Source organism: Melospiza georgiana, chromosome 15, assembly GCF_028018845.1.
Source record: "Melospiza georgiana isolate bMelGeo1 chromosome 15, bMelGeo1.pri, whole genome shotgun sequence".
Taxonomy (NCBI): domain Eukaryota; kingdom Metazoa; phylum Chordata; class Aves; order Passeriformes; family Passerellidae; genus Melospiza; species Melospiza georgiana.
In genome coordinates, this window is record NC_080444.1 from 14178415 (window position 1) to 14194848 (window position 16434).

A 16434-nucleotide genomic window follows, 5' to 3' on the forward strand; every position below is an offset into this window, starting at 1 on the left:
CTAGTCACCATACCTAGAAAGAATATTTTTTTTGTTTGAAATTACCCATACTGGGCATTGCTGTATCTACAAGCTGTTCCTCAGCACTGCTGTGCCAAATTCCAGCTTTTACAAGGATCCAATACTGGGAACATTATATCATGATCAATAAAACACCCCGTAGCAAGTAGCAAAACCTAATAAGAACCCTCAGCAGGAAGAACAAGGGATAATAGAGTAAAAAAGGCACTCACTTGCCTTGACACTGATTCAGCCACTGAAATAATTTTTTTTCAATTAATTTTCAAGAATCAGCATTGTCTGTGTAGACCAAGAGTTTCATTCACATCCACGTGGCAGAGGTTGGAACTCTGTCCATCCCAATGTGATCCTTCTCCTGTTTTATCACCAGCAGGGCACAGATAAGGGGTGGAAACCCCACCACAGCACAGGCAGAAGGTGGAAACCTCCTGGTGTGCAAAACCATCACTGCAGGAGAAACACGACCCAGGCAGGCAGGGAGACACCTGCAGACAGGCAGGAATCTGTCCAGCCTCACTGGTTTGTGAACAGGGAGAGCTCTTTGCAGCTAATTACAGCCCTGTTCAATGACTACACTGTTTCACAGCATGCTGGAAAAATGAGCTCTACAACAGAAATACCAAAGTTTATTCGACTTGTTAACAACATACAATGTGCTCATAATAAATTTTAGTTAGATGGTGTATGTGGAGAACAGATGGTGGCATTCATGTGTTTAGCAAAAATACTAAATGAAGACAAATATAGTTGATAGAGACTTTAAATTAAGAACCAGGAAATTTTCATAAACAACTTAATTATCAAGGTCTAAATACAGCTAAAGCTTTTAGGGAAAACAGACAAAATTACATCTACAAAGACACTGTGTTGCACACTCTGTCCTTTACATTCCTAATTGTGGGAGAAATGCATCCACATCCAAGTCTCAGTCTCACAAATATTTAAACACTTGTCTTATGGGTTTCCTGGTCAGAAGTTAATAAGAAACCATTACATTAAAGGAAAAGGCCTAGTAAATCTTCCAGTTCATGACAGGCTGGAAGGAAAATGCACAGGATGATAACTGAGAAGAACACTGTGTTCCATGAGCATCCCCAGGAATGTTATTCCAGCCTACAAGTATCTGCCAGCTTTAACATTTCAACATCCTCATCCTGGGAAATGGAGAATAAATGGATGCTTGCAGCCACTTTGTTGAGCTGTGCTCTGCTCCCACAGTGTGGCAAGGATTTTATCATTTTCTGAATTATTCTGATCTAGGCTGATGCACACGCCTGAGTGTTGCTACACCTGGATGTGCCAGTGGGACTTCCCCTTAAATTCAGACCTGCAAGGTCCAACAGCAGAGAGAAGGGATAAAAGTGGTGTGCAACAATAATTTCCTGATGCTTTGTGTGAAAAAAATGAGATGGGATAGGACAAGAGGTAAGGAGAGGGGAAAAATCCAGAAGAAACAAAATACATAGACACCCAGCACAGAAAGAGAATTCAGTTTGAACTTCTGAATGCAGCTTTTTCCTTTGAGCTTTACTTCTTCCATGCTTAGTAAAGTGAGAATTTTGATCACAGGTTTTCCTGAAGGTGTGCCATGCAGCCATCCAATAAGGTATAGACTCATGCTAATTTTGACCTAATAGCATTTTTACCAGTCACTTCTTTCACCACTTGAAATCTTTATCCCTCTGCCAAAAATAGTCAAAATGAGAGGGTAAATTGAAATTTTCCAGGGCATGAAGGGAATGTGATGTCTCATGAACAAAGTTTTAGCACATAAACTTCAATTCCACTAGAAAATTAAGCTGGGAAAAAAGAATGAGGCATTCAGCAGTTTTCCCTGTAATAAACACATTCAGCAGCAATAAATACAAAGAAGAAACAAGAAGAATTTTGCATAATTGACCGAGGAAACACGATACCATAAATTCAGCCTCACAGCCAACACGCTAAGTTACAAGTTTGGTAGGAAAAATTCTCTCAAGTTCTATTCATGGTTGTATATTTCAGAGCCTTTCAAGGCAGGGAAACCCAGTATTTGCTATAATGGGATCATAAAAAGAAGTTTTACGTGTACTGCAAGGCTGACAGCAGCTATGGAAGCAAGCAGGGCATGTGGGGCTAACTGCAGCATGAAGGTTTGGATGGATCCCTGCAAACACAGCTTGGGTAAGGGAATGCTACCAAATGATTGGAGATGTTGTAAACTGTGTGAGGAATGGAACTGACTTCCAAATGTAAAGTTGACTTAAATTCTTTTAAAGGAAAGGCTAAACAGCACAGCATTGGGAAGGAGTGTTACTTTACCAGTGAGTTTCAAATATCATTTGCTACCAAATAATTAGAGGTGTAAACTGTGTGAAGAATGGAACTGACTTCCAAATGTAAAATTGACTTAAATTCTTTTAAAGGAAGGGCTAAACAGCACGGCATTGGGAAGGAGTGTTACTTTACCAGTGAAACTGATATTCAGACAGAGATATCTGATATTGAGATTCATGCAGACAGCTGACACCCTGCTAGCCACACACACAGGAGTGGGAAGCTCTTCAGCAGATCCAGGTGAAACTATTTTCCTTGTTTCTGCTCTTTCTGGCCATGGACACAGTGGCTAAGCCTCAATCTGGAAAAGCTGCATCTGATGCTCATTGGCAAGGTCAAACAAGCAGAAGAGCTGGCAGGGCCTGTGTTAGATCCATCTGCTCAGGCATATATACAAATTATTTGGCAAGGCGCGGGAAATATCACAGCAATTTTGGATCAGACTGCTTTCAGATTGCCAGGTGGAAGTTGAGAGATTTTGATCATCTGCTGTTCACAAAAATCTTGTGACTCCTCCTTCTGAGCACAGACCTTGCTATAGAGACCCACACCTCGGGGATGAATCCTCACTCACACTGGGGATGGATTAATTCTTTCTCTTCAGTCTCCCATCCCAATGGGGTAATAAAAATGTGCCTTCTGAGGACTGCTGTTCAGAAGCCAATTAATTTAACCTGAAAAAACAATTTATTTCATCCACCTCTAGTTTGGAATAGAAGTTTTTTAATAGAAATCCGAGTTTACCTAGAACAATCTAATTTATTTTTTCAGTTCAGCATCTCTCTTTACACAGGTGTACTTGCACTGACACGTCCATACTGCAACAGAGTTGCCTGCTGCTCATAAACATGAGAAATACTATTTGTTAAATGGCACAGAAAGCAGGTTGTGAAAACAAGGAACCCTGATGTTGTTCTTGTGCTGCCCCTCCCAACACTCAGCTGATTTAGCTCCCTCTGCAAACTTTCTCAGTGTTACTATCAGAAGTAAAAATATAGACAATATTTAAAAGCCACTATATAGTTATGTCCTATGTCAGTCTAGCTTCATCTGGCATCTGATTAAACAATAATTGGCCATGGCAGCAGCACTTCTTAGTGACTTCCTTGTCCTTGTTAATAAATCACAATTGTCAATTTATAGCAAATTAGGCAAACTCTGCTCTCTTAAGCCTCATTTTATTTCAATCAGAAAGATTTATGACCCTCCAGGGTATAACACACCTTCCATTACCTCTCCAGCTAGTAATCAAGAATATGCCTGTCAAAGTCAAAGTGCAAGGATTCATCATATTATATTTTTTAAAAACTCTGGTTCTTTTCCCTTGGGTGTGGAATTTAATTCTCAGTGGACATTTGAGGTTTATTTTGTAATTATATTAATTACCATGCAAATCCTGATTGCCCTTCCAAACCTCTCCCTACATGAGCACTTTGTGTTTCAATGGTCTTTTAGGCTTTTAATCAATGACAGGAGATATGTCATTAATCCATCAGCAGTCAATTCACACAGCACATGTCTGAAATGAGTCCAGAGGTGCCAAACTGGATGGGACAGGTGCTCTAGAGCTTCCAAGGTTACAACTGACTGATCCAGACCATTGTGTGAACATTTTGGGAGATGCAGAAGAAAATTAGGGATGCTGAAAATAGTTAATTTTGCTGAGGGTTGTATATATACAACGCAATATATTTGATGCAAATCCAACACTGAATATTTCCTATGCAGTCTCTATTCATGAATGAGAACAGTGTTTTAAGTACCTTCAAAATACTTAAGTGCCTATTTATTTTAAAGTACATTTTGCAGTGACAATAAAACTTTCCCTTTCAGGCTATCCAAAGTCAGGGCCTCTTTTTCAATGTGAACTCTGTAGAGAAAGTTATAAAGACTGGACATTTGTATAGATAGCAAAAATACTGTCAATATGATTTAAGAAATAGAAATAACATATAATTGTTGTATTTTAGATTAACTATGCCTAATGCTTAAGCTGCTGAACAGCCTGCCTGGAGAGGAGCACACATTACAAACAGAAACCCAATGAAGCCTAACATGAGGCAGAGATTATGTGATTAAAAAATCTCTCCAAAAAGCTCACTGGGTTTCTGAAATAAATAGAGCTGAGGATGCTGGAAGAGTCCCAGTCCCTTGGAAGAACCTTCTGCTGGCACATCCCTGTTTGTTAAGGATGCAGGCATTTGGTTTGCAACAGATAAAAGGTCTCTCACTGAAATACACACAATTTCAGCAGAAATGTCAGTGTAATCTCTTTGGCTTGTGGAAGATCTGCAAAGCTTCCCCTGCAAGGTTTCCCAGCTCAGAGACACCAGCAATCCTTTTTGAAATCCATCTGATAGGGGGCTGGACTGGCAGGTTCAGTGATTTCAGAATCAAACATGCACATGAATTTTACAGACTTCTAAACAAGTGAAGCATGTCCACTGTGTGAGGCAAGAGCACAGTATTTATTTCAGAGGCTCTCAGAAGTATGAACCCACAGGGACCGGGGGGGCAGAGAGCTTTGGGACAACCTTACCTGCAGTGTTTATGCATTCACCCTACACACTAATCTAATCCCAATCTAATTCCCAAACGAGTCTGGCATTAGATCATTTCTATTAACAAGAGGGGCTTTACTCTTCTTTTCATCTTAGCCTGCTTATTGCAACTTCATCAATTCCATCATCTCCCAAGGAAAGGAGAAAATAAGGCAATCAACCTCCCAGGACAATCTCTGCTCATGTTCTTGGACAACAAAAGAAACCCAAAAGCCATTTAATGGAGTGCACTCAGAGCCAAGAAAGCCTCAAGGATAACAGATGACAGAAAATCACAAGGAAATTTACAATAAGGATTTTCAGCTGGGGCCAACTACGTCAACTGCTTCAATCATGCAGAAATGGTGGGATGCAGAAAATTAAGATCTGGTTAAACAGAACTTGATTAAGCAGAGTTATAGGAACCAGCAATCACCTGAAAGGCAGACAAACCACAGAGGAAGAAAGATTTTTATTTAGTGTAACACGACCAGGCAAACATAAGAACCAGAGCCTGAAATTCGGAATAAATGCCAATAAAAACTTCTCCTTTACCCTGGGAAAAGAAAGATTGGAAGTCTGGTCACTCATTTAGAACTAGAGCAGGAAAACAGTAGTAAAACCACAGTGAGGGGGAATAATCCACACTGACAAGGGAATTAATGTGGCAGTGCCCACCTGTGGGAATAATCCACACTGAGAAGAGAATGGAGGTGTCAGTGCCCACCTGTGGGTGCTGCTCCCCATCCCTGCACTGCTCAAACACAGGGGATGCCTGAAGCTGCTCAACATCTGCTTTCTTGCTGGCCCAACAAAAATCAAAATCCTTCTTCAGAGCTGGCTTTAGTGCTAAGAGCCCTCATTAGGGCCTGCCACAGTACATGAGTGGGTTTTTACAGGGCCTGTGGTGGGTGTGCTCCTGCCTTCAGCCAGCAACTGGGGCAGTAATCCCTCCCTAAGCCTCTCATTTTATGCTCTTCTACATGTAAATCTCTGTTTTCTTTACACCTACTACAACAGAAAGGGCAAAAAGCAGGTAACACAAGTCTGACTGCTGCATGGTAGATTTTACAGAATAAGCACGTGGAAGAAAATATTGTGATTTCTGCATTTTTTTTTTCCTGCCCTAGGAGCTCTATATGAAATTATAATCAATTACTGCTTACACTGGTGTTTGCCCTAAAAATCCACACATAAATAAAGATCTACTCATTTTATGTGGCCACCCATTACCTCTCATCCCTAAAGGCTTTCTCTTTTATTTTACGACGAGTGGAAAATGCTTCTTTGACACTCATTAATAGGCATTTTCAGTATGGCTAAAACAATCAAACAAAAAAAAAAAAACAACACCCCAGATCACATTAACACACACTCCAGGAGAATTTATTAGAAGGAAAGCGCAAGGCAGAACCACCTCACACAAACAGCATTTTGCTGCACTCATTTCTTCTACACCAAATCTTGGCATTGAGCTGGCATTGCAGTGCCTGTCCCCTGATCCTGGGAGAGAAGGGACCCAGGGCAGAGAGAGGAGGATGCTTAGAGTCCCTTTAAATTCCTTCTCCCTTTGTTTGTCTGCTGAGGGATGCACATGGGGTATTGCAATGTATTCACGAGGGTGCACCAGCCAGCCTGCTTCTAAGTTTGTTAGCAAAGCCTCAAAAATTCATCAAGACTATTGAAAGATAAATTGTGCTAAATTAAGAAAGAAGAGAATACCAAGATGGCAAGAACTGGATAACAGAGGACTGTGAAACACCTGGGCTGTAACCAATCATTACTCTGAGAAATGCAGGCAGAGAATGAGTGAGCAACACAAAGGCACCAATCAAGAAGTGTGTACTTAGTAGTTTGTAGAATCTAGAAATATGGGTGTAACGTAAACAATGAACAGCTTCTGCTTAATCATATTAGCCAGTTCTTCAGGAGTCCTGAATTTCCCACAATAACGGGGACCCATGTGTGTTAACAGAGCCAAAACAAAAACACAGAGCTACATCTGCACACAGGATCAGCCTGACAACCCAGGCACAGCAAAAGCCAAACCCTGCCCAGGGTTACAGCCACCCAACCCCACCCAAGTCAGCATCACTGAGACATTGCCTGTTGGAACAGTCTGTGTCAGCCCCAGGGGAGCAAACACCCCACAGCCACGCTGAGCTCTGGGCTGAGTCCTCCCCAGGCTGCCCCTGCTGCAGGGCTCTCACAGATTATTGGAGTAAGGCTGCAAAAGCTCGCTGTGGTGAAGTGCAAATTTATCTAAACAAATAAATTTATTATCATATATCATGAATATATATGATATATGATATATGATATATGATATATGATATATGATATATGATATATTATATATACTATATTATATATAGCATATATAATATATAGTATATATAATATATATAATATTAATATATACTATATTATACAATCATATAATAATATAAATTAATATAATATAATATAAATTACTATGATATGATATGATACGATATAATATAATATAATGGAATATAAATTAATATAAATTAATATAATATAATAATATAATATATAACTATTATATTATATTATATTATATTATATTATATTATATTATATTATATTATATTATATTATATTATATTAATTTATATCAATTTATATTATATCAATTTATATTATATTGATATATTATAATTATAATATTATATATTATTTATTTAAATAAATAAATAAATAAATAAATAAATAACCCCTGCTCCAAGCACAGGCAGGGCCAGCGCACCCCAGGAGCCAGGGGTACAGCCAGGGCAGCACCTGTGGCACGGGGACAGTGCTGAGAAAAATTCCTGTCAGCAGCCACAGCTCCTCCTCAGCTGCACTGACCCCCTCAAGGGCTGGCACTGAATTTTTATCAATGCACAAAATGGGATTTGTATGAATTCCCCATTTCCCAGAGACATCCTGCTCTGGGACTTCTAAACTTGTTTCCAGGGACAAAAAGCAGGCGTGGGGGGTGGGGAGGGGGAAGAGCCAGATTCCTAGCAGAAATTTGGAGCCAACTTCCTCACTAAATATCATTCTGACTGCACTGTAATGCCTCCCACCTCATGAGTCTGGCTGCAAACAATGCTGTCTCTCCAAAGCCCAAGAGCTTTGCCCAGGATTTTTCCAATTGTGTCTGTCATTCTGGATGATTGGTGAAATTGCCTGAAACCTCAAGTCACTGCAGGTCTGCAGGAAAAGTCAGGACACTGGCTGAACTCAACAGGGAGGTGAAGAGATTTGGGTAAAATTTAGAGCAGCTCCAGCACAGACATGCAGCAGCATCTGGTGCCTGGAGTGAGGGATGTGAGCTGTGCCAAATTTATCCATCTTCACTTTCCATTTCAGACAGCTTTCAGTGCCAGCAGGACCCAGAGGTGACAAACATCTGCATGCCAGCAGCTCTGGCTCCTTTACCTGAGCTATCAGAGCACATTCCTAGGCAGGCACTGCACTTCCTATTCTGGCTTGGCAATGTTCCTTCATTTCAGGCAAAACAAAAATGCATTTTAGACTATTTCCCCAGTTCCACAAGTAATTCTATTTGAAAGTAAGCAAATTATTCTTTATTTGTTGCTACTCAATTTTAAGAAAAAGAAAGTATAAATGACAAAAATCAGGCAAAAAACCCCAAAAATGCATTTTCAGAATAAAGCAATGACAAAATACACACTGTGTTGGTTTCAAACACACTAGTTTTTGCTACAGTTATTCAAGTGAATTTTTTTCCAATAGTTTATTGATTGCAAGCTAGATTAATCTCTTGAATTCCAACACCCATGGACTCAGTTTTGCAATATCAGTGGGAATACTTACAAGCCACACACTCAACAGAATCAGTGAACTGGTGGGCTCCTGTTATCTATTTCCCAGCCCCAGCTGCACTCACACTCACTGCCTTTTGCAGGTGGCCAGCAGCATTTCCAGCAGGAGAAAGCTCCATCTCTCCCCTTACAATCAGACTTTACAATCTAAACCACACATATTATTTAAATCACCATTCAAAGAATGCTGTAGAGAAGAGGAAAAAAAGCAACCCACTGGAAAATGACCCCTATGCCTGTGTTTAATATGAAAACATGGTTTTTGTAACATGGAGAGCCAGCTCCTGCCAGCACTGGTGGCACCCTGGAGATCCTGCCAGATGCTGGAGGTGCCATACCCCATTCCTTGGGGATCTTTCCCCAAAGTACAGCCACAACAGCACTGTGCCAGCCATGGTTTATCTCCAACAAGCACTTTCATCACCCATTTTAAGGCAAGAGCAGCAGCAAAGATCATTATCAGCTCAGCCTTGCCCCTCGCAGCTCAGGTGTTCCATGACTTATCTCGCTTTGAGTTTACCCAAACCATCAAGGGCAGCACTGGAATTGCTAAAAGCCCCACAAAGTATACATTCATACATTCAACAGCCAAAATCTCTCTGTGAGCATGAAAAGTGAGAGATGGAACCATCATCAGTGCGACAGCAAAAACCAGACCACAAGCTTGGAGAATGCAGATAACTGGGAGAGTGTCCTGGTCCATCAGGCACCACTCTGGCAGCTGCTAACTGAGGTGACTTTCTGTGTTTTTCTGAAGGCTGGCACGAGCACAGGAGCCCCAGAAAGCCTCTTGTAATGCCTGCCCCCTCACAGGGAACATTACGAAGCCGTCAGCTTAAATTTGGAAAAAGGGTGGGTTTTTCACTTTATTGATGCACTCTTCCACAGAGGATTTTTTTAAAATCTACATCAAACAAGGAAAAACAAATGCTGAGAGGGCAGATTTAGGGCAATTTATCAAGGTCTGGGAAATAGCTTCCAGATGGATGGAGCTGTTTGGTGCTGGCTGGTGAGAAGGAAGCAAGGTATTGTTATTGAATTAGCATGAATCTCTGGTGGAGAACTGCGTGGTAGATAGAGTGCTGCTTTCATATGGTTTGCATTTGGACCTTTCATATTTCATTTTTATTCAAAAACCTGTGGTAAAGACACACAGTTCTTTTTTTTTTTGCTTATTCAATTTCCACCAGTTCTGCCTGAACTGTTGGCCAGTGTTTTTAAACCCTGCTCCATGCCTGGTCTGTTTGCTCTTTGCCACGCTTGGCTGGCAGCTTGGTGCTCACAGGCTCACAGTGGGTTTGGGTTTTGCATTCCCACACTCATGTCACCTGAGACAGTGTGTGTGAGAGAGGAGGGAGAAGAGCTGGATGCTCTGTGAGATGTTTAAACTGAGTCACATCAAGTGTTTACCAAAACCCCTCCAAGGAAAACGATGCATCCTGACTACAACGTGCTGATAAACTGGGGGGTTATTCTGGATTTTCCTTTTTAGTTAAAATCTTCCCTTCATAAACATGTCTTTCAGCAATATAAATGCATCTATCCCAGTAACTTTCTATCTAATCTATCCCAGTGAATAAGGAATACTGCAAAAAGCCAAAAGAACAACAAGCAAACAAAAATCTGAGGGCCAAAAGGAGAAGATATGGTCATAACACATTTTTACTTAGAATAACCTGGATACCTGCTCCATGATACATATCTTAGAGAGCAAAGATTTATGTGCTTGCCTTCTAGCTCTGAAATAATTCACTTTTCAAGTTTCCAACTGAAGAAGTCAACATAATTTATGTTAAAAATCAAATTAAAATGACCATTTTTTAATTAACCTGAAGAGATAAATAGATTGTTATCAAGTAGTTTCAGGTAAACAGATTTTTAACAGTACATTCTTTTAAATCCTAGAAAAGTTTCTGGTTGATATGCCACTGGGTAGAAAGATTTCTAATGACAGAAAATTTCCAATGCCTCTTTCAATTATTTAGGAGAACTGTTATTATTCTTGAGTAGGGCAGTGAGGTGAAATAGAAGAAACAAGCTTTATATTTTCCCTTTCCCAATATTTCAGGGATCTGTCAATTACTCTGGGATGCATCAGAACAAAAAAACAGAGACAGGAAATGGTGATATCATCAGAACCAATTAATTCCTAAATCCTACCTGAAATGTAACACACAGATACTTGTGCTTTCTTCCCACATGCATGTATGGTTTTGCCCTCCTTTTTTCCCCTATAATTCTTATTACTCTGTGTTTTATGAGCATCTGTTTCAGCTGACCAGGACTGTGAGAAGTATCCAGAGAGGCCAATAATAAAATCCCAGTCTGCAGGATGCAGCCTATGCTGGCCATAGCACCTGAAACGCCCCAGGCTGAGAACAGATCATATGCCTAATTTATTACTTAATCCTTCAGCTACTGACTCCTGAGCTGGATTTCCAGCTGCATCAGCTCTGGGACAGTGTCCTGGTGTCCTGAAGCTCTCACAGTGAACAAGAGGAGTTATCCATCACTGCTGAAGAAACTGCTTTACTCAATGACCCTTTCCCCATTTCCCACTGTGTTATCAGGAAGCCCACAGAGACTGGAATCCACAGGATTCATACTTGCAGATTCCTCTGTGGACATAATAATGAATTCTCTCTGAATTCAGAGAGAGCTGATTTAGGGGTTGTGTCTGATCAGGGATCACCCTTCTGCTCATCAGTCAGTGGAAGGTAAATGTAAAATACCAGGTGTCAACATTCTGTCACCATGGACCAACCTGGCCCTGAATTGTCACCTGAACTGCCTTCCCTGTGGCTGGGAGCCTGTGAAATGGTGGTCTGGTTGCTGGCAGAAAACAAGAAATGAAAAGGAGGATAAAACCCACTTGGCATTTTATATGGATATCTACATCCAGAATCAGAGAATGCCCATGGTTGGAAGGGACCTCTGGAGATTGCACAGCCCAACTACCCTGCTCAAAACAGGAGCAACCAGAGCAAGTTTCTCAGGATGATCTGTGCAGTCACAGCACAAAACAAAGCCATTCCAACTGCACAGGATGAAATTGGTGGCAGGGCACAGTTGAAAAGTCACACACAGCCTGCTTGAGCCCGGTGCTTGTGAAATTAACTTCTCACAGCACAACCATTAAAGAACCACAAGTGATGGGGAGCAGCTCCTTGCTCCTCATGTGGTTCATTGGAGCCATACCTTGAAGCCAAAGGGGCAGGTGCACTGGAAGAGCTCCACGGGGTCGCTGCTGCACGTCCCATTGTTCTTGCAGGGGCTGGAGAGGCAGGGGTTGCACTTGGACACCACACTGAGATCCACGGGCTCTGCAGAGGCAAACACAGAGTGAGTGACGGCGTCTCTGCTGTGGGGATGAACCTGAGGTGTCAGAAAGTCTCTTTTTCCCAGCCCTGAGACCGGAGAAGAGGCAGAATTCCTTGGCTCTGGTTCTCAAGGTTGTTTATTTGCTCTTATCCCATACGTTGTCTTTCTCTGAACCACTCAGATCTGTCCAGCGGGTTGGGCTGTGGCACTCTGACTGCCCTGAGGGTGGTGTTATCTTTTTATACTAAAAACCACCTGTACTTTATTTACAATAATTTTCCAATACCTATCACCTATGTGAGACATTCTGTCTCTACTCTAAAACAATCCAAAAGTGTCATCGTCACCCATAGATGGAGGACAAGAAGAAGAAAGACAGAACACACCCAGATTCCTCCACCTTGCCTCCTGAACCCCCATTCTAAAACCCCCAAAATTCTACTTTTTCATGCTGTGATAAATTCACTATCATTCTATTCACACCCTTGTGGCTTGTAACTCCTCACACAAAGTTGGTAATTGTTTCCATGGGCTAAAATCAAAGGCACAGGCGTTTTTGACTCTGTGCCAAGGTTTCTGAGCCCCCCTGCCAGGGTCTGGAGTCCTCCAGGGCAGACAGAGGGATGTCCTGGTTTCCAACATGCTAGCAGAGAGCTGGATTGCAGAATTAACACCTCCCATGCACACACCAGCATCTTCCCCCAAGCACTGGCACAAATGCACAGGCTGCAGGTGCACTGGGGATTCCCAGGGATCAGAGAGGCTTTAAGCACTTAAATCAAGTGCTAGGCAAGTCTCAATGATGCTCATATTCTCCTGAAGATGCAAACATATGCTCTGAAAAAAGCATGTTGGGAACCTCCAGGGAGTGGGTTATATATATATATATATATATATATATGGCTTTCAGCAATTTTTCCTGTTCTCAGTTCTGGAAATCCTGCAACAGCAACCCCAGGGAACTGTAACCTGACATTTCTATGGCTGATAACAAGAATGAAAGTGCAGATGCAACAACATAAATAAAAACCATGTACAAGGCAGATTTAGTTAGAGGCTTATGGGAATATTTAGGTGCAAAGTGCTCCACCATCCTTAATTTTAATATTAGAGTTTGAAACTTATTTTCTTCCCTTTCTGCCCAGAAGAACAATCAACACTGACCTATCTCAACAAAGGGCAATAAAGCCAAATATGTAAATAGGTAAATGTATGCAAGTAAATAACATGGCCATATTTAAACCATCTAAAAAACCTCATATTTGTAGCAGGAATCTTCCAGAGAAGTGGTGAAGTTTGTAGGTGAGCAGGAAAACAAACACAGACTAAAACAACACTAATTACATTTGGGGTCCCAAGTCAATCAATATTTTATGGCTGAGATTTTAAAGAAAGCTAATTCAGGCAGTTTTATTCACAGTTATATTCACAGTTAAAACATGGTGATTTTTAAATGGCTACATTTTAAATAATAATAAGTATTAACTCATTGGCTTTTATATGTAAAAAAATAAAACCTAGCACTTTAAAGTGGCTTAAATTATATCAGGCAGTAAAGATCTTAAAGTAATTTTATTTCATTTTCAATGAAATATTTTTTAAAATAATTTAAAATTGGTACTGTACTAATCATAAGTGGGCATAGACCTTCTGTTACTGCATGATAAATGGTAAGGAGGACTAAATTGTGAAACATACTGAAAGTGAAGAAAAGAAGCTTAAATTTGATGTTCAAGAGAAGGTGGAGCAAGAGTTACCAAAACTAGGGATGAAAAAATCCCTTCCAGCCAGGGATTTGCTTTGAGTTGTCCTGCATGAGTTATAAATGTTCACTTTGAACACTTGCAGAGCACCAGCAGGGGTAGGAACATGGCACAGGTGGGACTGAAGGGTCTCAGGTGACAGCACTGGGCTGTGTCTGCTCCTGCAGTGATGGTGGTGCCATCAGGGACTGGCTGGGACTGCACAGGCAGCACTGAGGGAGAAATACAGGAAGGAAAAAAGCCAACAATTAAATGAAGGACTGCTGCCATCCTATTCTATCTTTGTGGTTATGTCTAACTGCACACCATACATATTTTTTACCTTGGAAGAGGAAATCACACCTGAATTCCTGGCACTGACAGGGGCTGGAACGTGACATACCTAAGTTACATTTGTCTTCATGGTAAAATAAACAAAGAATAAACAAAGGTGGCTCCTCTGAGAGCTCATGAGACAGGCAGCAGTGTTGCTCTTTTAGATTTAGAGGTCAGTAAGCCAGAATTTGTTCTACTATTTATTTCATAATAGGTGTACATTTTCCATTTATTTCTACGGCATAGATCAAAGCTAATCAATGTGGGAGCTAATAAGAACAGTGTTAGTTCCTAGCAGTTAAGTAGTTCATTACCTTGCCCTTGTGGATTTGATTTATAAATCCATACAGCAAAATGCCCTCAGCCCAGCACATTCCTTTCCTCTACTGCATAGCTGGGAGGGCAAGTTAATAAAAAGCAGAGCTGAGTTTGCATGACTTGCACATAACACACTTTTATTTCCTTGGCTCTGCTGAGACATAACCTCCTGCTCAGGCACAGGCTAAAAACATATTTTTAACAAGAATAAGTTAAACTACTTTTTACATTATTTACTGATGTAAAAGTTCCTGGAGGTCACAGAGGACATCTGAGCAGGACCTTCACACAGCAGCTCAAGGTGCCCAGCCCAGCACGGGCCAAGCCTTGGTGGGGACCCAGGGTTTGGGGCCAGGGCTCAGCACTCCCTGAAATGGGAACAGGGTGCACTGAGACTGCCAAACCATGCCCTGGTTTGCAAAATATTTGTATTTTTGTGAGCAAAGGTGAATTTGTCAAGGGCCAAGAGCTTCTTGAACTTTACTGCCACTTGTCCAGACCATCAACTGTTTCTGCCTGTGCAAACACCGACTCCAAATCAACACATTATTTTCTCCTTTTCTGTTCAGATAAAGCAAGCTATGGGGACTTTGGGGTATTAGAAAGAACACGAGCTTTCTAGTGGACCAATCTAATATTTACATAGAAAGCATACGACTACATCCAATATCCTGGATCACAGATGTACTGATCTCTTGCCTAAGTGTTGCTTGTTTAGTTCAGAGAGAAAATGAGCACAACTCTTGATATATCACAGGTTCAGAATGAAGAAGACAGCCAGTCTCTTTCTGGTTTAGTTTTCAGATCCTGTGTAATATACAAAATCAATTATTTTCTTTGGTTCACTTCATGGGAGCAAGTGCATTATTTGGTATTTTTAGTACTTCTTATATTTTTACTTCACATTTGAGAGACTATTGTAAAGTCTCTGCTTTGATAATTATGGTCAGAGTTCTGATAGTTTTGAGACTGACATTTCAAAGTAATTAAATTGTAAGGCTACAGTTATTAAAGATATATTTGAAAGGACATAAAATTCCACTCAGCCTTGGGAACCTGTGTTTTAAACTCACCCCAACATCACCATTTGTTTGTTCAGCAGTTTAATTCCAGCACCTATAAAATCACCCTGCCAAGCAGTGCTGTAAATGGGCATGGCACTCTGAGGGACATAAAAACAGGCTTTATGCCCTCATTTCCATTTCTAAGAGAGGCTACTGATCCATCTTTTCCACTATAAATATAGCTCCATCTTCAAGTACTTGCTGGTAAGCAAAGCAAAACTCTGAAACTCCTTTTTTTACGAGAATATGCAGATATGTCTTAATCTCCACCACTCACTAATGAGCTACTTAATGCACAAAAAGTAGATAATTTGCCTGAGTGCTCTCTAAGCAGTACACTCCCGCCACTGAGCACCCCAAATTGTTCAGAGCTGCCCCTCAACTCTCTCCTGAATGAATGCACTTTGAATTCAGGCATGACATGTTTTCTGTAATCTGCAGTTTCTGAATCACCGCTGATGGGAACAGTTTGCAGATCTGCAGATGAAAATGTACTTTTTGGTACATATTTGCTTCAAGAATTCTCTGTTTCTTGGTTTTCAAGCAAATGTACATAATAACTACAGTGTTTTTATAATGCCTCTTATTTTCTCAATTTTTTTGGGATAAGTCACAGGCCAAAACTAATTATTTATTCCAATAAGTTCTAACAACACCCTACGTGCTAATGTGTCATTGCATAACCTGGTGTGAGCATCAGGAGCACTCACTGCTCTCAGGCTCCCTGCTTCTCCTGCCTGAGTGGTGAGTGGAGTGCCTCTCCTCTCCTTGGTGGAGCAGCTAACTGCACTTTGGGGAATAACACAAGAAAACACAATTGTCAGAACCCAGGACATTCCTCTGACTGCCCTGGATGGCTCGAGACCCTGGCAAGGGGCTCAGAGACCTTGGCACAGAGTCAGAAACACCTGTGCCTTGGATT

At 41.0% G+C, this 16434-nt stretch overlaps 1 protein-coding gene across 1 annotated transcript in view; it reads right to left on the reverse strand.

The window, feature by feature from the left end:
- The window catches only part of SLIT3 (slit guidance ligand 3), a 495630-nt gene that overhangs the window by 61850 nt on the left and 417346 nt on the right, over positions 1 to 16434 (reverse strand). Inside the window, exon 26 of the mRNA XM_058034755.1 lies at positions 11930 to 12054. Coding sequence (XP_057890738.1) covers positions 11930 to 12054 — 125 coding nt within the window. The remainder of the gene's footprint in view (positions 1 to 11929; positions 12055 to 16434) is intronic.